The sequence below is a fragment of the Brachycentrus maculatus genome, unplaced genomic scaffold (assembly GCF_059751285.1).
Source record: "Brachycentrus maculatus isolate JH-2025_06_01 unplaced genomic scaffold, ASM5975128v1 h1tg000124l, whole genome shotgun sequence".
NCBI lineage: Eukaryota > Metazoa > Arthropoda > Insecta > Trichoptera > Brachycentridae > Brachycentrus > Brachycentrus maculatus.
This window is the reverse complement of record NW_028280877.1, coordinates 1,536,417-1,556,900: the sequence shown is the minus strand read 5'-3', so window position 1 is coordinate 1,556,900 and position 20,484 is coordinate 1,536,417. Positions and strand designations below refer to the sequence as shown.

At 40.1% G+C, this 20,484-nt stretch overlaps 1 protein-coding gene across 1 annotated transcript in view; it reads right to left on the bottom strand.

The window, feature by feature from the left end:
- Positions 1–2,461: 2,461 nt before the first annotated feature.
- Dcr-2 (Endoribonuclease Dcr-2) overlaps positions 2,462–20,484 on the bottom strand; it is a 32,147-nt gene continuing 14,124 nt past the window's right edge. Inside the window, exons 14-28 of the mRNA XM_088260129.1 lie at positions 19,995–20,272; positions 19,370–19,627; positions 17,960–18,098; positions 16,840–17,048; positions 16,240–16,322; positions 15,591–15,820; positions 13,677–13,867; positions 12,729–12,965; positions 11,809–11,944; positions 10,655–10,849; positions 9,333–9,437; positions 8,028–8,183; positions 6,787–7,149; positions 5,959–6,143; positions 2,462–2,901 (exon numbers count right to left, since the gene is read on the bottom strand). Coding sequence (XP_088116255.1) covers positions 2,745–2,901; positions 5,959–6,143; positions 6,787–7,149; positions 8,028–8,183; positions 9,333–9,437; positions 10,655–10,849; positions 11,809–11,944; positions 12,729–12,965; positions 13,677–13,867; positions 15,591–15,820; positions 16,240–16,322; positions 16,840–17,048; positions 17,960–18,098; positions 19,370–19,627; positions 19,995–20,272 — 2,922 coding nt within the window. The 3' untranslated portion in view covers positions 2,462–2,744. The remainder of the gene's footprint in view (positions 2,902–5,958; positions 6,144–6,786; positions 7,150–8,027; positions 8,184–9,332; positions 9,438–10,654; positions 10,850–11,808; positions 11,945–12,728; positions 12,966–13,676; positions 13,868–15,590; positions 15,821–16,239; positions 16,323–16,839; positions 17,049–17,959; positions 18,099–19,369; positions 19,628–19,994; positions 20,273–20,484) is intronic.

The window sequence follows — 20,484 nt, the reverse complement described above, 5'->3', positions numbered from 1 at the left end:
CAATACTTTTTCTTCAAAATGCAAAAACAATACTTTCTGCCCTGTAGCGGGTAAATACTAAGTTAAAAATATGCCTCTTTTGCTGGGGTATAGTAAATATTCTGAGCATTTTGAAAACATGCGCAACTAAAAATTGACAATTTTTGATTTATGACGTACTTGAAAGGAGTCAGCGACATGTGTCTTTCCTTTTTGGAGCAAGGTAAACCGGCATTAGACACATCCAATAATTTTTAATTGCTGATATTGAAAAGACCAAATGGTAGAAAAGAGGAATTTTGAAATGCGGTGAATCAATAAAAAAAATTATTTAATGCGATGGGTTATTTTCATTCATAAATTTCCGAATTAAAACTAAAAAGGTTTAGTTTCACCAATTATAATGTTTTTGTCCGCCTCCGTAGTGTAATGGTCGGCATGCTCGGCTGCCGTACTAGAGGTCCCGGGTTCGATTCCCAGGGGGTGTCTAATAAATGTAAATGATTTTTTCACTCTAATATTTTTTCAATGTTATTCTGGACTGGTACCTGAAGCGGAGGGCTGATCACCTTTCCTTCGTGCGTTAACGATCGAGATAACACTGCGATTATATGATGCAGTGCCCTATGCAACATCGGGATGTGGATAAGAAGGGTTCGATTGAACGAAATTATAATGTTTACGCATTATTTTTCATTGGAAAGAAGCATAAGTTATATTTTGCCTGGTTTCGTGAATGATTGGATTTATATAAGCCGGTCATGTAATATGGGCCAACTATTGACATTGCAATAAGGAGTACCTAAAATAAGGGTTCAGAGTTGTATTTTACAAATATATTTGAGAAATAATTCAAAGTATACAAATGTATTGTAAAAAATATGAAAAATTTATTTTGCCATGGATTTAAGAAAAATTTAAGATATAAAATTAATTAACCTCGACCTTTTCGGGAGTACAATAACTCTGGGGAGTGGGTTCTTGATCAAGATACAAATTATGTAATAGAAAAAATAAAACTCACCATCTGTAGTTTTTATTTTATGACAAAATTACATACAAATATCTACAGATGTCATTACTGAACATGTTACATCATACTAACTTACAGACGTTCATTCATATCCAAACTCCTTTGAGGAAAATTCACAGAAACATTCATTTACGCGCATACTCCCGGAAAGGTTAAAATACAGCGATGTACTGTTGATACGCTGCATTCCACATTATCTCTAAGCCCTATCTCTGTAGGAAAAAATATAAAGAAAGGAACAAACCCTTCTCTACTCTCGTTAATGCGACGCTAGATAATTTAAAATCTACTGTAGTAGTGTAAATACATTCAAATAAACCGATAATATAAAAAATCTACAGTTAAACAAAGTCAAATTTTAAACAAATTATACATTAATAAAAAATTTACATTTTTTAAAAAACTATGCGCTGATAACATTAAACATAACTATACATTTAATCAATCTTATGATTTTTATAATACATACATAAATTTATCACTTAAGTATTTTAATAATATTAAAAAAAAACTTAAATGTATACATAAAATAAATATGCAAATATTCAGCAACATTGGAAAATATGATTGAATTATATTCCAAATAATATAATAAAACAACTCTATAGTTCATACAACTATTCATCACCGGACTTGTGGGAGGCCAGACACAATTCTACGCTATATGCGCAACAAGGTTAAATCATGATTTTTATATCATTTTTCTGATAAAATAAATAAAAATGATTGAATTTGAGTAATGTATTATAATAATAATTACATATAAAATATGGGTTTCAAGTGAGACATGAATGTTATTATAGAAATGGATTTTTGCAGTTATATTTAAAAAAATATATGGGTCATAGCTGCAAAAATCCATTTCTTTTTAACCTTTAACTGCTGAGGTGGGGGCCGCTTAGGCCTTGAGTGTGTTTAACGCATGACACACTCGTACCTTCTAGTATTTCCGAGTTTCGTTACAATGAGGCTGTCAACGTCTGTACACGTGTTTGCGTACGCAATTTCAGTGAGTAAATTCATTTTTATTAAACTTATTATTAAAAAACTACTTAAATTCATTCCATTTCACTTAATTTTGTCAGAAAAAATATAAAAACAAATGCTAGGTTTTTTATGTGAATAGAATTTTGTCTAGCCTCCCACCAGTGTGATGAAATCTGTAACGATAAAACCCGGTCACTGATTAAATGAACTGTGGTACAATAGTACAAAACGTCAGTATATTCAAATAAGACACGTTAACATTATCTTTACACAAAATATCTTACAATTTTCTAATATGTATGCAGTATAAATATTTTAATTACAAACTCTAAATTAGGACTTCTTGGAAGGCACAATTTTTTTAAATCCGATATTTAAAAACAAAAAAACTCAGTCTTTCATTTTGTCGGAAACCAATATAACAAAAACATTCTAATCTAATCAAAGTTTTTTTAAAAAATATTTTTTTTAAATATTTTAAAATGAATTGCAAATGCAGTATGATTTCTAAGTAAAATTTCCTTACAAGGTCAGTAAATCACAGCGAAAAAGTTCCTTATTTAGAAAATTAGCGAAATAGATAACATACATATTAACTAAGAAAACACTGAGTTTAGAGGAATCTCGGGAAGCGCGCTTTGATGCACAAATTGTGGACCTTACGCAGGCAAATGTAACGACACATCGGGAGAAGGGAATATGCAAGTCTGGGCGGCTGCCCTGTTGGCGGCTGGATGTCCGGCACTCAGCAGTTTGCAACGTCGAGTAGTCGCAGCGCTATCTTGGAAGCGGCTCGCTTGGCCAGAGCTGTATTGGCGCCGAACCCGTGCACCAACATCGGCTCTCCCTTCACTCGGAGCTTCAAGGGCACCATCACCACTCCGTTAACGGGCTGGGAACTCCTGCAGACAGATAAACATATGTTAAAAGCTGACCAGTCCATGAGAGATTAAGCAGATCCTCAAATCCTCCGTATTTGTCACCTGCCTGGTCCATTTAAAATCACCATTTCCTCGAGTAAATTGCTAGCATTCGTGATCTGTGTACTAAAAATCCTAAGCAAAAATATTCTTCCAAGATGGTGTTTTGTTTCTTTGGACAAGGACATAAGCATCGGCCTACTTATTTTATAAATTATTTATGGTAATTGTCAAAAAGAAAGGTAACAACATATGTTACGGACACACTAGCGCAGTCCCGAAAAGGACCTTTATAAATAAAAACAATCAAAATAGGTTTAAATCATTGTAAATGGTTTAAGTATCGGGTACGTGCTGCCTACAGGCACATTAGGTGTAGTTTCTTAGTGTTATTTGCTTGGCATTGTTTTAAATGAAATATGTGTTATATGGTCTGTGGATTGTGGAAAGACTGATCTATGAAAGTGGGCAGGGCAAGATCCTTTCCATAACATAAATTTTATATCATGCGACTTAACACACTATCTGCGGGTGGATTCGCGCGCTAACTACTACGTGGAGCGGGCGAAAATAAGGGTGTTGCGGAAATAATGTGTATTTTTTTAAAATCGCTATATCTGTAAAAGTAATGAGTATTTTGCCTTAAAATTTTTTGTGTGATACTTACCATAGCCGGTACCGTGTAAATTCATTGTTAGACACACACATTAACGTTGGAAAATTGTATATTTAAATATCAACAACAAAAAAAATCATTCTTTCATAGTTTTTAAAATTAAAACATTAATTTATTTTGAAAATCCTTTTAAATAAATTTAATATCGAGTCAGAGTGTGATATTTCTCAAAACATTCACCCCTATGAAGAGGAATAGAACAAAACTTGCACATATAGCACGTTAAACTTTTTTTTTTATGCGTCGCGCAAACACGACATTGGCGCTGAGGGTTTTTCTTTTTTCCGGATGTCACTATTTTTTCTAAACAATGTTTCCTCAAATCCATCGATAGTCTTCCAGGGGGGTCAATATTCCGAGTTCTTCTTGTAGTCTGAGAGGTGGATGGTCCCGGCTCTTGCTCATCTGCTGCTGAATGTTCAGGAATGCTGTCAGATATCCAGTGTTGTGCAACATTATGCAAAAAAGATTTGTATCTTATTTTACGCCTATTCAGTGACTTATAAACTCTAAAAGCATTAAATAGAGCTGAGTTTAATAAAAACATAACAACTCGTTTTGTCCATTTTTTAGTTCTCCTCAATATAGAATAATATGACAAATATTGGTCCGCACGATCAACCCCTTTCATGAATTTATTATATTCAATCACGCACTGAGGTTTCCAGATCCGTTCTTTTGTGGCCCAATCAATGTTGTGGCTTTCTAGAATGTTTGCTGAATGAATTGTAGAAATCATTCGCACTTCTCTTTTTGACTGCCAAACTTGCAAAAGAACATCGTTTTTTCGGCGAAATAATGATTGACCTTTGCGTAAGTTTGTTTTCTTCAAACAATCGGGCAGACCTCTATTCATTCTAATTGTTCCACAGGTTCTAATTTTATGTTGAAGGAGGATTTCGCTGGTTTGTACACTATTATAATAATTGTCCATATAAACATGATGCCATAAATTTAAATACGGATTCAAAAGTAAAGTCATGGTATCTAATAATGGTCTCCCTTGTCCACTGTATATTTCCATGTTACAAATATAGCCCGAAGTAGCTTCACTGACCACGCGTACAAGAATGCCATATTTTATAATTTTGGAACGTCATGGTATTATACTTTCGTCGAGAGAAAGCTCTCTATGAGGACTGTAAACATTTTTAAACTTGGCTGTGAGATATGTCAATATTGGCCTTATTTTCGTAAGGCGATCAGTACTGTCCACGTTATCTTTATTGTTGGAAAAATGCCATGCCTGCCATATCTGCCTAAATCTATCACGACTCATTATCTTGGAGAATATCGGAGTTTCGATAGTCGGATCTATTGACCAATAATCATCTCTATTATCTTTCCGGACCTGACCCATTAGTAAAATTAGACCTAAAAACTTTTTCAACTCCGCAACACATATTGGCTTCCATTTTACGGACTTCCTTGTTTCTCTAAATAGGTCAACATTTTGGGAGTGGTATCTATTGCTTTCTTCTACCATTAGGTCCAATAAATCCTCCCCAATAAACAGATTAATCACATCCATTATATTTTCCGGGTTATTTGGCAGAATGTTGATGCCAGTTCGGCCTACTTCGGCCACTCTTCAATATCTTCCTCGCTCGAACTTGATTCAGAATCGCTGAATTGCAAGGGTATTACAGGGATTCTTCTGTGTGGAATCACTTCGCTTTCACTCGAAAATTCACTATCATTGTCAAATGCAGGTAAACTACAGTCTTCCGAATTATTTGACAAGTTATCTGCAAATATTTCCTCATCAGCCGAAGCCATTTTATCACGGGAATGAAAAATAAATAAAATCTACACTAAAAGTATTCCTCGATCTAAATTTCAACCGTATCTTCTGACTTAAAGGAATGAACTGGTATGGAAACAAGTGTTAGAATGGTATCAAAATTTAAATGTAAACAACTCGTAAATTATAAATTATAATTGTTTTCTCTTGTCCCAAACATAACATTAAAGATAAGTGGTCTGAGGTGTTCTAAGGAACGCGGTGTCGTATGACTCGTTGGCTCGAATTTTTATGTTGCTCATTCTAGTTCGTATTACTCATAATAGAGATAAACATCTCCGAAAAGAAGTGATAACACTTAACCATACTGTATACATCGTTATGAGATCAAAAGATGCCGCAAAAGTCATGCGTAAAAATAACTTACACGCAATTTACGATGGGTCGAGTGAAAAGGTAAAATTACCCTTCCCGCCGAATACCACCAGTCGAGTGAAAGGGTAAAATTACCCTCCCCGCAGATAGTGTGTTAATATTCCAAATTATAATCCTAAATTACATTGATGATGGAGATAGCACTGATGAATAATAAGAAAACAGGCGAGTAAAATATACTGACTGGAAGACGGGAGCGGCGTGAACATGTTCGTGGACCATGCGGACCGGGTTCTTGGGAACGTTCTCCATGAACAGCGCTATCTCGCGATGCATGATCTGGTACACGATCTTCCACACCACAGCCAAGTCCCCGCCGCTGTCCAGGAAGATGGCGCCAATCAGCGCCTCCAGCAAGTCCCCCAGGGCCTGTTCCACAACATACCATCTTTACACGCGTGTCTCTCATCTCCCCATCTGATCTTCAAATTATGGGCGGATATGTATTTACTACAACTCAATATAAAATATAATAAATACGGTGTCAGAATTTTTGTGTTCCTCCGTAATATAATTACGTATTACATAAAAGTATTATAATATAACGTTATTCATTTGCAGCGACGGAAATAAATAATTTGTGAAAAAATCAGGGATAACATCACCAATACACAAATGTTTCCCAGTGTGTGTGCGTGCCGCTCTTTGCATTCACGTGCACGCGGTTTGATACTGCTCCTGTTAGTAGCGCACAGGTCGACCCCCGCAGCGGTCGTGTCGCTACGCCAATATTGCGGCTACTTGCGATGTATTTTTTTCTTGTTTTCAGATATTTATCAGGGCTAACATTACAAAATTGTTACATTTCAACTTCAACTATGGTCAATAAAAGCAACATTTAAGAATATTTACAATTTTCCTGTTTTAAAACCACATTTTCATATGGTGTCAAAATACATATCACCGGTGCACGAGTTTATAGTTAACCCTTTCAGGAAAGTGTAACCAGTGCTATTGGTGAAGTAGCGGGGTGATGTGACTGGTGATGTGAATATATTGGTAAAATAGTCACCTTGGGGACTTCGATGTACTCGGCGAGGTTGCAGTCGTCCTCCTGCAGCAGGAAGAGCACAGCCTCGTCCACGAGGTGGTCGCGCTGGCGCTGGTAGGCCACGAAGCGCGCCACGGCCACGTCCAGCGCCACGTTGGAGGCCTGCAGGAAAGCGTGCAGGCCGAGGCGCACGCAGAGCGCGGCCAGCGTGGCGTTGTTGACGAGCGCCGAGCGCAGGTCCGTGAGCTCGCCGGGCGCCAGCGAGCCCGCGCGCTCCTGCAGGTGCGCCGTAACCAGCATGTCCAGCACCGCGTCGCCCAGGAACTCCAGCCGCTGGTAGCTGTCCGTCACCCGGTTGCGCACGTTGCTCGAGTGCGACATGGCCTGCAGGAACACAACACGACTGCCACTCATACTCCTGTAATGGGGTTCCCACCCGCTCGCACGCGCCCCATTACAGGAGGGCATCTGAACCGGAGGATCAACTTGCCTTCGTGTAATTAAAGATGGAGATGCGGCGCGGCATGCGCTACTGGGTGCAGATAAGGGAAAGAGGAATAAATGCAGATGACGTGAGCCGAGATGAGTTTAAAGTTTGTTTGAAATTTAATCTGTCTGTCTCCGTAGTGTCAGCACACTTGACTACCGCATTGGAGGTTCCGGGTTCAATTTCGGTGGGGAGGGGGGGTCAAATAAATTTAAGCGATTTTTTTTCTTTCTTCAATATCACCCCAAACTAGTTCCTGAAGCGGAGGGCTAATCACCTCTCCTTCATGTGTGAACGATCAAGATAACACTGCTTTTTTATGATGAAGTGCCTATGTACCATCGGCAGCGGATAAGGATTTGAAGAAGAAGATTTAAATTTACACATGACAAAGTACTTGAAAGAAATAAAAGTAGATCTGGATATGAAATAGTAGTAAATGGGGAAACTATGGAATAGGTAGATGATTTCCTTATTTGGGACGTATGTTTTCTGGGGATGGAAAGATTGATTAAGATCGAGAGTGAATAGTGCGCTGAAATCAGTTGAGGCAAATAAAAGCTTGAGAGCGGAAGGTAAACTGTAAGCGTTAATTATTGATGGATGGTTAATTATTTAATAATAAAAAAATTCAAAGGTTTCTTATGACCAAAGTATCAGTGAAATGCAATCCGCAAGCATAAAGATCTGCCACAATTTGGGGTGTCCAAATCCTTTTTCACTAATCTGCGTTTCTTAAATCGATGGGAGATGTCAAAATGTATAAAGGTCTGACCTGCAGCAGGAGACTGGGGTCCTTGAACCGGTACTGAAGGATGTTCTCTATCTGCGGTATGGTGTGGTCCAGCAAGAAGGACACTTGTTGCAGCGAGACCTTCCGTTCCCTCAGGGGGGACGGGACCTGTCTCTGCAGTAACCCACTCAAGTCCTCCTAGAATACAAGTATTCAATCGCCTTTTTTTTTTGTTTTAAAAAAGAGAAATATTTGTCTTTTTATTATTTACAAAAATACTTCAATTTCAAACTATTTATGTGAGCCTGCGCGGCTCATTATTAGAAATAGGTATCAAATTGTGGTAGAGTGGACCACAACCCGACACTTTAAAATTTGATTTTGTGATGAGAAGATAAGTAAATAGTAACATTTAAACGTATCATCATCCATAAAAACAAATGATCAAACATAAAAAATTGGCACGATCAGATATGTCAAATACTCAAAAGCGGTCAAGTTAGGAGATTAAATAACCGGCGGGTATGTATGAGGAGATGCATGAACGTGGAAGACGCATAGAATGTTTGCAAAGAGTGGTGTGGGGTTCTATTCTCTCTGCCTACGCCTGCGGAAAGCGGTGTGACGGTTAGTTAGTTATGATCATAAAATAATCATATGATCAGTTAACATTTCAATATTTTTACATATTCATCTGCATATAAAGCAATGGTAAAAAATACTAACGATTTATTTAAAACAACTATAAAATATGGGAAAAATGAAAAATTCTTAATTAATGCTAAAACATTTTTTACAACATGCCCTCAAATTACTTTTTATGGTGGGGACTGACCGGAGCCTTTTCGCCGTTACGATGCGAGCATTCGTAGTCAGTACGGCAAGCCGAGCGCTCCATCCATAGTTTCAGATGCTTTATGACGAAAGTTTTAGATTTTATGACGTTACGTTACGACAAAACGCTTCAGTGGGTCTCCACCATTATAAGCATGTGGAAAAATAAATGTACATACCTATTATATACATATATATAGTTGATGCCTTTATACCATTGAGGTACTGATAAGGGTTTGAAGAAAAAGAAGAGTGAAGTACATAGAGTTGAAATTTAAAAAAAACACATTGAATTATTTTGTTAAATTCGTTTGAACAAAGTGAATCACTTTTCTGGAAAAGTGTTAGGATTGCTTATTAGGATTTAGAAAAATCTCATGGAAAAATATCACATCCCTGTCTAAACTTATGATAGAGAGATATTTTTTATATAATTTGTTTCCTGGAATTAATAAAAAAGACAGCAAACGGGATCACTCTTCATCGATGATTAAAGAATGAGAAATATGTTACATCTGCAGGCAGAATGTTGAACCACTGCAGGAGGCGAAGGCCGGCTTCCACTCCTCCGTCCAGTAAGTACACTCCGATTAGGGCTTCCACCGCATCCGCCACCGCCTGAAAATAAACCACCAAATAGATGTCAAATACGTTTATTTTTTAACCACGATAACCCTTTGGTTACCAAAATCCGATGTATCAGCTTTCAGTATGTTAGGGATTCCTTCAGGGTTGTGTGAAAATATTCTATTCGTATTGTATTTTTTCTTCAATAAGTTATACATTGAAATTTAGAATTATTGATCATTTTACGTCTTATGTTACTTAAGTTCTAATATTGAAGTTACAAACATACTTGAAGAGAAACGAGAAAAACTTTTGTTTCAGCGAAATGTTAGTTGTGTAAAGCTGTGATATTTTAAAGATATATATTTTTACAGGTCAAGGTTAATAAACAATATGCAATAAATTGATGCAAATAAAATACAAACATTGCGTAGCAATTTTTTTTTAAATTAATTAATTTGTTAATTACTGGCATCCCTACACTATTGTTTTCATTCTCAACAGTGGATTTCGGCAATTATATCGGCGTGTCGTTCCAACCAACGTGTCAAGCAAGCCTCTTCTTGACAACATTTATGACCAAGATTTGCTGCGTCCTCCACCTTATTGCGTTTATTAAGAAGTATAAATACAGTATCGAACAAATTAATTGAAACAAAACATTTTTTTCGTATTTTCAACACCCTCTAAAAAATGTTTCGGGGTGTTCCTCGTATTATGGACCAGGGCTGCTTCTTTCAGTGACTGAGATGATGAATAGCGAGAAGTATCACCCGATTCTACTGGAAAAGATACTACCAGAGATACAAAAACGAAGGTCAAATGGTAATGGAATATTTCAGCAGGATTTACCCTGCCACAAATCCAAAAAAAATTATGAAAATGAAATTTTTCTCACAAAAACAATGAACTGTGTTGGACAGGTCAAGAATTTTGCCAGACATAAACCTAATTGAAAATCTATCGGAAATCTGTAAGAATCGGCTCTCCAAAATTGATTGCACTACAGTGGAAAAGCTTATTTTGTCCATAATTCAGCTATCGTTTCGAGACGAAAAAATGGCATCCACGTGCCAAAACCTTTATATAATTGATGCCAAGAAGAGTGAAATCATTGATTGAGCCCAAATGAGATCACATTAAATATTAATTTGTGATACAACTAATAAATAAAAGATTTTACAAAAATACAACAAAAAAGTTGTTGTTTCAATTAATCTGTTGGATACTGTAGTAGTATCCAGGGGAACAGTGGCGGATGGAGTCACCTTGTCCTGCATGGCCTGCTGGTCCAGGAACACGTGCATGCCCTCGGCGGTGCGCGGCTGGGCACCCTCGCCGTCCGCTTCCCGCGCCCACTCCAGCATGGCAGCCGACAGGGCGCCCACGCTGCCTTGCGACAGCCGGCCGCTCAGCACGTCCTCGCGCGGCAGGCTCAGCGAGTACAGCACCGACGGACACACCTGCAACGGCACGCGCGGCTCCCGGATAATTCCTCTCTTCTCCTTACTGTTCCGTGTCTGTCTGCTGTGCCGGTCGGGGTTGTGGGCGTCTGTGTACCGGCCAACGTCGAGTCGGAATCGGATCTAGTTGACTAATTGAACTAAACACTAATCCCTTTCACTGCCTACACCGGGGTACTTCTAGAAAATTTGGTGATGGACTTACAATTTTGTATTTATTTAGATTGGCAGTGACAGGTATATTGAAAGCTTTTAAATGTAAATTCACAGTAAAATCAGGATACAATTTTATATTGTTTCACATTTTCAATTTCAAATTTCGCAACTTAGTAAAAAAAAAAACAAAATTCCTTAGCAAGAGCAGATCTGTCAGGAAGCCTATATGCTTCTGTATCAGATCTGGGCATGCGGTGGGACAGCTTTCTTCTCCTTACTTATCGACTGACCATAGCGACAAGATGGACCCCAAGAATTTACGATGGACAAAACAGGTGTAGGAAGACCCCAAAAGAGATGGTCCGACGACATAGTCGCTGTGGGGGGTAGAAACTGGCTGCAAGCAGCAACCGATTCAGTAGTGGAGGTCAGAGGGCTCATGAAGAAGAAGATAGGGAGAAAGTGTGAAGGTACCATTTAGTGCGTGTCTAGGCATCCATATGGAGCGCATTTATTTATACAAATAAAGGTGACCGTGTCTGAAGCTACCAACTCGCTTTAATAAAGTCTAATTATGGTCAATTATTTTGAGGTTATTTACATCACAAAAGGAATAAATCAAATTATTTTCTTGAAATGATGAATCTAAACATGTGAATAACTCACGGAGGACTTTAAAAATTAAGTAAATAAAATTTAATTATTCTGCATGACTAGTCACCATTTTATACTAAACACGTTTCTCAGATAAAAATGTGTTTTATAAATATATTGATTATCCTAGTTTGACGCCTTCAACTAACTTCAGCTTGAGTGAGCATCTCCTGGAGGCAGCGGGGAACGCAGAATCCGGGGACTATCCCGTCATTCTTGGGAGAGAACTGGTCCACCTTCATGCGACCCGGCAGCTCTCTCCGCACGCCGCAGTAATACAAGTTCCTGAAAAAGGTTTCTAATTTATTTAGAGCATTTTGTGCTTTATAATTGCCAGACTTTGATTTGCTAAGTACCACTAATATTATCGCGATCAAGATAATAATGCGCTTATATGATGCAGTGCCCTATGCGCCATCGGGTGTGGATAAGGGTTTTGAAGTGAATTATTAAACTACAGGGTTGCTTTTCATGTTCTAGGTTAATTTTGTTTTGGAAGACATTTGACAGTCGCAGAGAGTGGTCGATAACAATTTATTCTGGATCATCTAACACCGTAACAATGTGTTCCAATTAAAAAATATATATATTTAACCTTTAGCCGCCCAGTGGTCCTTTACGATTTCGCTATTGGATTACACTGATTTACGACAATAGTATTCAAAATATGAATATTAGCTTATGTAGATTATGTCTTTGAGATACTGATCCCTCATTTTATCTTTGCTATTTTGATAATGCTTTTTATTTTACCTAAATAGGATGACTAATTTTAAAGATAAAATTATTTTTATAACAGCTACGCGTAGGTAGCAAGTCGCGCGAACATTTCGCAAAAATGCTTGGGCAGGGCGCTACCCTTATTGCACGTGGCGCATGAGCGTCTGAAGGTTAAAGAATTTGTTAGTTGTGAATACGCGTAGAAAATTACTGACTTTTTAAAAATGAATGTATAAAAGCCTGTTAACCTGTTGCTGACGACGCGACCCTGGAAATGTTTAAATTAAAAAAAGATATATTTAAAAAATTGCTTGGTTGTGAACACATAAAGCTATAAAAGTCTGTTAACCTGTTGCTGACGACGCGTCCCTTGATGTCGGTGAGGCGGCCCTCGTGCAGCGCCGGGAAGCGGTGGAACAAGAACAGGCTGGCCCCGAACTTCAGGAAGGAGTCCCCGAGGGTCTCCAGGCGCTCCAGGTTGAACACGTCGTTGGTGGCGGCGCACGTCAGCGCCTCCAGCAGCGCGCCCAGCTCCGGGCCCCGCGCGGTCGGGCCGCGCGACAGCAGGTCGATGGTGTCCACATACCTGCCGAGTAGCAAACCACCATAGTGTAGCATTTATCGCGCTAGGCTACCATGCTGGAGGTCCCGGGATTGATTTCCAAGAGGATTAAAGTAAATATTAGTGATTTTTCCAATATGACCCTGGACTAGTTCCACTGTGACCTGGAGGGCAAGGTTGTGATCACCTTTCCTTCGTGATAACAAGATAACACTGCTTCTATACGATGCAGTGCCTTACGCACCATTGGGTGCGGTAAGGGTTAGAAGAAGAAGAAAGACCTTAAATGTTCCTATCTTGTTCTATTTTACTCTGGAGGGTAGATTCTGCCCGTAGGATCGATAAACTTTGTCATTTTAATACAACACCATTACACTATCATCGCGTGTTCTCACACTTCAAGTATTCTATTTGGCATTTGCGCAATGCGGTCACGGGATTAAAGTGTCTGATATCTATTCGTGCAAACTAAGTTTGTACGAATGCCCGATCAAGCGTATTGATGTCAAATAGGTGTTTTGATTGAGATTCGATGATTGTAGACGAATGAACGACATGGCGCGAACAAGGATTCGCGCGTTATCGCATCCATAAAGAATCCCAGTTTTTGCTATTGCATGATTATCGCGCTGTTAATTTGCGCAATGATTGCGTATTCGCGTTGTATTAGGACAACGCCTAATTCTCCGGTCCCGGATCAGTAGTCTCTGCAGGTTGCGGGAAGAGGAAGCGTACTTGTATGGCGGAGGACAGATGGCCCTCTTGGCCTTGATGGCCTCCCCGAGGTTGGTGTGGGCGGGGTGCGGGGGCGGGCTCTTGCTGCCCGGAGACAGCACCTTCTGGTTCACAAAGTGCTGGAAGCTCTCTATGTCGCTCGCCGTCACCGTGTCAAAGTGCCGCTCAATGTCCACGGGCTCCATGTCCACCTGCAATACACCAAACACGATCCTCACTACTGTGGCCTTCCATTCCCATAGTTATCTCCAGTCAATTCCGGAAGGATCTTAAAACATTACGGTTTCTATTTATTGACATATTAGATATCTCAACACACACAGCTTTTTTTTTTATACAAAGGGAATATGGAAGTCTGGGCACTCACAGAGCTGATGACCCGGCTTGGCTGGCACTTTATACACTGCGTAACATTCCATTATATTGTCCATTGTTTATATTCTCATTATATAATATTAAGTATTTTAACAACTGCTTTTGTATCACAGTTGGAATTGACATATGGAGTTTTGCGCTAGTTTGAGAACGTTGCGAAGTAAATCCTTTTACATTGTAACCATAGGGGAAAATAAATATGTAACTAACTAGGCATTATTGCAATATTTATATTTCAACTTATTTTTTAACCCGATGGTTGCCAGAGACGAGATATCTCGGCAAATGGCGGAGTGCCCGTATGGCCAGAGACGAGATATCTCGTCAGTACTTTTGATGACGTATTACTCCGCAGTTTTAACTCATATTGACAATCTGTCAAAAACGGAACATACATTGCCATCAGTTGAAGTTGTCACAAAATATTTTATAAAGTTTTTAAATACTTTTAAGTGATTTATCGGTATCACTTTCAGCTGACAGTTGACAGATGTCATTAGGGCTACCACTCAAACCACTTGAAATATTGATTATTTTAATCGATTGTTTTGAACGCCAGGGGTTTTTATTTTGCTCAATTTTTTTGTGTTTTTCTTATTATTTTAAAATATTCCATTGATAAATAATAGTTGTGTGTTAATATTAAATTTAATAAAAACTTGCGTGTGCGACTTAGTGTGACAACCCTGAAAATTTGAAACTGGTTTAACTTCAAGAATAAAACTCTAACAATCGATGCGGGATATAATATTTGGTAAGTAAATTATAATTCAATAAAAACAACAAAAAAAAAATCTTTAGACAACTTTTTTTTTTCAAAAAAATACTTGGCCTGTTGAGCACTGCCGCGTAATTTATTTGCGGCTATGAAAAGGTTAAAAACCGCGTTAACCTGTTGTGTGTGTGTACTGTCCGTATTAGAGGCGCTAACATCGTACATTACTTTAATTAAATCCCATTAGCATTGATTACGTAACTTATCGACGAGGCACTTTTACGCATGCGCGGGAGATGTATTTTCTTCACTGTTTTTATGCACAATTTATCCTCGAAAGTCTGTTAAAATTGTGTCACCGTCTTGAAGAATAAAAAGTTTATCGGGATTTTTTATTTGAGCTTGCAAGGAGGTACAGATCTTCTGTACCTCCTTGCACTATCTAAACTATCTAGTTTGGCAATAGTTCTAGCAGGATCATTCTTTATAAAAAAAATATACTGTGTGTTATAAGTAAATCACAGATATTGGTAAATATAATTGTGTGAGAAGGCACCTACTCCGACTAAGCGACTATCTCCGAGAGACGCGCCAAATGGAGTTAATAGATAATAGAGGGAACGATCGATGGAACAAATGCCAGAGGACGCCCACACTGCGAATATCTGTACGACTTATACGAGGACATGGGCTGTTCAACGTATGAGGAGCTGAAGAGGGGTACACACAAATAGTCAATAGACCAATCCGCAGGATTGATACAAAGAAGAATGACTGTGTGAGGAGAAGTAGTGCATTGCGCATAGTAAGAAAGCGATCCTCACCTCCCAAGGGAACTCCTTGCGCAGCTGCTTGACGGCGAGGTGGTAGTTGTTGTCCTGCAGGGCGGCGAGGCCCCGCACGGGGCTCGAGGCGGCCCCGCCCTCGCAGGCCGGCTCGCCCCCGAGCGGGGACGCGGGGCGCTGCAGGCCGGCGCCGCGGGACACTCCGCCCATGCGGTTCTGGCTCTCCACCACCGCGTGGCTGTCCTTACCCAACGGCTTCCACTTCTCACCTGATGACCAAATCAGTTCTTGACACACAAAACATCTCTTGCTCTGAGAAATGGTGTTAAACTCTTTAGTAGGTATGTAGGTATTATGTATCGACTTACACCAAGGCGCGTTACAAGGTGATCACTCTCGCGCTTCAGGTACCAGTACAGGGTGATATCAAACAAATATTAGAGAATCAAATCCAGGGTCTCCAGCGTGGTAGCTAAACGTGCCAACCGTTACACTACGGAGGCAGATCAATTTTATATTCATCTTTATAATTCGAGAACTGTTTTATATATCAATTAAATATTTGCAGGCTTTAAATTAAATTATCCGTAACACCAATCCGGATATTGTAAAAGGGCAGCTAATAACCGATTTGAGGGAAGGTGTAAGTGTGCGAGTCGGCACGCTCAGGAATGGGAGGTGAACTGACCTTCCGGTAGTTGGAGACATCCGAGTCCCGATTTTTCAGCTATGGCGCGTCTCAATTCCTCGGCTTGCAGCAGCATTGTCATTCTGCACACCAACAACAATATGCTAATAACAATTCACATACAATTGTAAGAGTTTCTGCGTAATAAAAAGCTTCTTTCATCTACAATAGATGTCTCTAGTGAAGTTCTAGTGATTCAAGCATTAAGTTTCGAAATTGGATCATACATATAGAACTTCCAAGAATTCAAGTACATAGTATGGTTGTAAATCACGGATAGAGTTGGTGAATGTTACACGTGTGTAAAATGATCACTTAAACCAGCCTATGACGGTCGTAAGCTCTGTAAATACCCAGACTTACAAGATAATATATGCTTATAATGCCGTTTTAACCCTTTGCACTCGAGACTTTTTACAACAGGAACACACCCAAATGCTAGCAAGGACCTTGAGCAACTGGCGAGAGAGAATTGTAACTGCGTTAGTGCCCGGCCTTTTATTATTTATACAACATAACGGTACATAGTGGCGACATATAGTAGCCAACCCATTTACTGGGTCATTCCAGTGTAAAAGGTTAAGGTGCGTGTAAGGGTACCTGTGCAGGACGGAGGGCAGGAGGGTGGCCTTGAGCCACAGCACTCCGGGGAAGGAGTAGCAGGTGCAGAACTCGGGCACGAGCAGGATCTTCCTGGCCGTGTACCCGTCCACGCAGTGCGCAAAGCGGGTCTTGTTGTTGTTGCTCAGCCCGGACGCCATCATGCTGCGCGGCAGCAGGGCGTTCATCTTGTTGCTGAGGTAATCCACCTGCAAGAGCGTACGGTAGTGCAGTGTTCCGCAAACTTCTTCTATTCAAGGTACACCTACCAAATTTAGAAATTTCAGAGGTGCATATTTACCATATTATGGTAACATATTATGTTTAAAGCGAAATGTGAGCCTACTTAAATGAGATCAGGCAATCTAAATTTGGAGCATTTGTGTTATTTTTAAAAAACTAGTTTTTTTTTCTGCGGCACACCAACTCACCACAGTACACCAGTGTGCCACGGCATTCACTTTGCGGAACAATGCAGTAGTGCACCAGTAGGCCACAGTTTGCGGAACAATGCAGTAGTGCACCAGTAGGCCACAGTTTGCGGAACAATGCAGTAGTGCACCAGTAGGCCACAGTTTGCGGAACAATGCAGTAGTGCACCAGTAGGCCACAGTTTGCGGAACAATGCAGTAGTGCACCAGTAAGCCACAGTTTGAGCACTGTCAAATAATCACTTTTACATCAAATCACACATTTATTTTACATATTGTTCTCTTGAATAGGCATTCTCCTTATGGTAAGACATGATTAAATCGTAAATGAGAACACTTGTTTTTTAGCACTTGAGTTACATGTATTTTTAACGACTAGTTTCGGAAGCCGCAGAAGCTTCTATCTACGGATTCGAATATAAGTGGTAAAAAAACAAGTGTTCTCATTTATAATTTGCGATCACTCAAGCTTCTAACATTAAGTTGATGTTCTGAAGCGCAGTAAATTACTTCTCGGGTATATCCCAAATGTTCCAAGTACTTCCGGAGGTACTTGGAATGGTGCGCTCCGTTTCGTACACAATTTAATAATAATTTCATTTAATACAATTTAAATAGGTAAAATGTCAGAGTTTAGCCTCGAAGCGAGTTTGTGGAAATATGTTTGCGGATGGACGGGGTGAGGTTACCTCCAGTAGGGGCTGGTCGGGGGGGCCGAGCAAGGTGAGGCCGTACTGCGAGGAGAAGTAGTCCGCGAAGGTGCCGCGCCGGGGGTCCGGGAATGCCGAATCGGGGCTCATGTGGCTGAGGACCGCCGTCACAATGTGCCTGCGGCGGAAACAAAGGACCACAGCTGTTACATAGTTATTTGCCTTTTAATGTGTTCTGTCAAATCAATTTATTCAATAATTAATACATATACAGTGAAACCTCTATCTATCGTTTTTAAAGGGACTTATTGAAATAAACTATGAATGCGGGATAAAGAAGTCAATACACAAGGACATACGATCGAGTAAAGATACCGTCCTCCCAATCTGTATAACCATTAGTAGGTGAAAATTTAAAGATTACAAGTTTTAGATGTTAATAAACGTATTTATTAAAAACAAATACAAAGTTGAACAGAACCCAAAGATCTTCAGACCTCTTCTGCTGTATCCATCACAAAAGCTTTCCATAGTCTGTCCCATATGTTGAAATATTGTCGTCCGATGTAACAAAATTGGGAAAATTTAGATTAAAAAAAAAAACAAACAGACAAATTATATCAAATATGCAGCATATTTCAAACGATGAATGCGGTAAAATGGTGGATAGAAACGATCGATGCAATTTATTTTTGTATGAAATTAATTCGGGGTAGAAGAAATAAATGACACATCCGGGAAAACGATTATTCGAGGAATGACAGATAGAGGTTTCACTGTATACATAACAAACTAACATTTAAGGGTGATGACTGACCGGAGCATTTCGTCGTAACGTAATTTCGTAACATCGCTCATGACGAGCATCAGCGAGCATCCGAAACTATGGATGGAGCGCTCGGCTCGCTGTGCTGACTGCTTGAATGCTCGCATCGTAACATGTTACGTTACGATGAAATGGCTCCGGTCAGTCGCCACCCTAAGGGGTATATATTAAAAACATTAATAACAAAGTAAGTTAAAAGACTGTTATTGTAAGTGGAATAATCCCGCTTCAGAATACCCCCTTAGACACATGGAACAGATCAATATCCGGCGTGATAATTTTCAGCATAACGGTAGCTTTTCCTACAGGTATAACCATCGGCAGGTTGGTCCTGCATATAGGAATGTGAAACTATCTATGCCGACGCTGTCTTAAGTAACTATCAGGAACAGACCCAATGCTCCGGATAATTTCAGGCTTATCGATCATACCGCGCAGCAATCGACAAAAATGCCTAGTCAAATACACATTCCTTCAAGTCACTAAAATATTGTAGCCAAGCATACCCTGGAGAAACTCGGTCGGATAGAGCCGAGGATAATAGCCGTACTCTGTCATGTGGAGAGAATCTCTATCCAAGGACTTGTAACATTGGTTGGGTGTTCACTTGGAGGGAAGGTTACCTGGTGTTGTCGCTGGTTCGGTACCAGGGCTCGACGACGCGCGCGGCATAGTGGAGGGGGTCGGCGGAGGTGGCGCGCCGCTGGTCCACGTCGGGCTCGCAGCACGGCTCCAAGCGCGCGTGGCGGCGCATGCAGCTCCAGTCCAGCGCGGTCTCGCGGCAGGCCGCCACCAGGTAGCACGTGTCCCCCCGCGTCACGTCCCACGCCATGAATGCCTTCTGGATGCCCAGCACCTCCGTGAACAACAGGCACTGGAAACTACCGCGCGCACTTCATTATGGCCAATCGCCTATTACTCCCTTATTCCAAATAAGGTAGATTCTTGTGTCTGCCTGATATAAAAAGGATTGAATGTAGCGTGTAGGCCATGTTGTTACCACCATTGAACGCTACATTAGTATGTCTGAAGCTCGCTACATCATTTGTGATGATATGTTGCAAAGATTCTGTAGTTGTCATTTCCCACACGGAAGGATTGTACTCTTTCGCTCGCGAGTAACCTAATCACGAGTAATTTCGATTTCTACAATGTTCTTTGGCGTCTCTCGCGCTCTACCAAAAGTAAGCAAATAGAACGCTTATTAGCCATCAGGATAACATATTGGCGTGGATGGGAATATTTTACCTCTTGATGATTTCAAATTGTTCCACGGTCAGGTCGAGATGGGTCTGGTTGGGCAAGATCTCGAGCGCTATCTCTCCCGAGCTCAAGTACAGCGTGAAGGGGCAGAGCTGCGGCAGGGAGCGCTGCGTCAGCAGGCACAGTCCCTCGGGCCGCTCCAGAAGGCCGTGCAGACTGGCGTCCTCTTCCTTCTCGCGCGCGGGCGTCATGCGGATGCTGTGCACGAAGTACGAGTGTAAGCGCTCCGGATTCTCCGTCGTACCACGCAGACACTCGGGTAACTGGAATTGATTCCTCTCATTATCAAGTACCGGCTATCCAACATAAGTAAGTCTTATAATCCAACAAAGTTTTAAGAGTAATATCTGGGAATTTCCTTTCCAAAAGCTTTTGCAGCGATGTCGCTGATAACCTTTTTTTTTCTTTTGAAAATCGATGCATTTTTTATTCAGTTATGAATACTTATATGAGAAAATCATTTTGTTACAAGAAA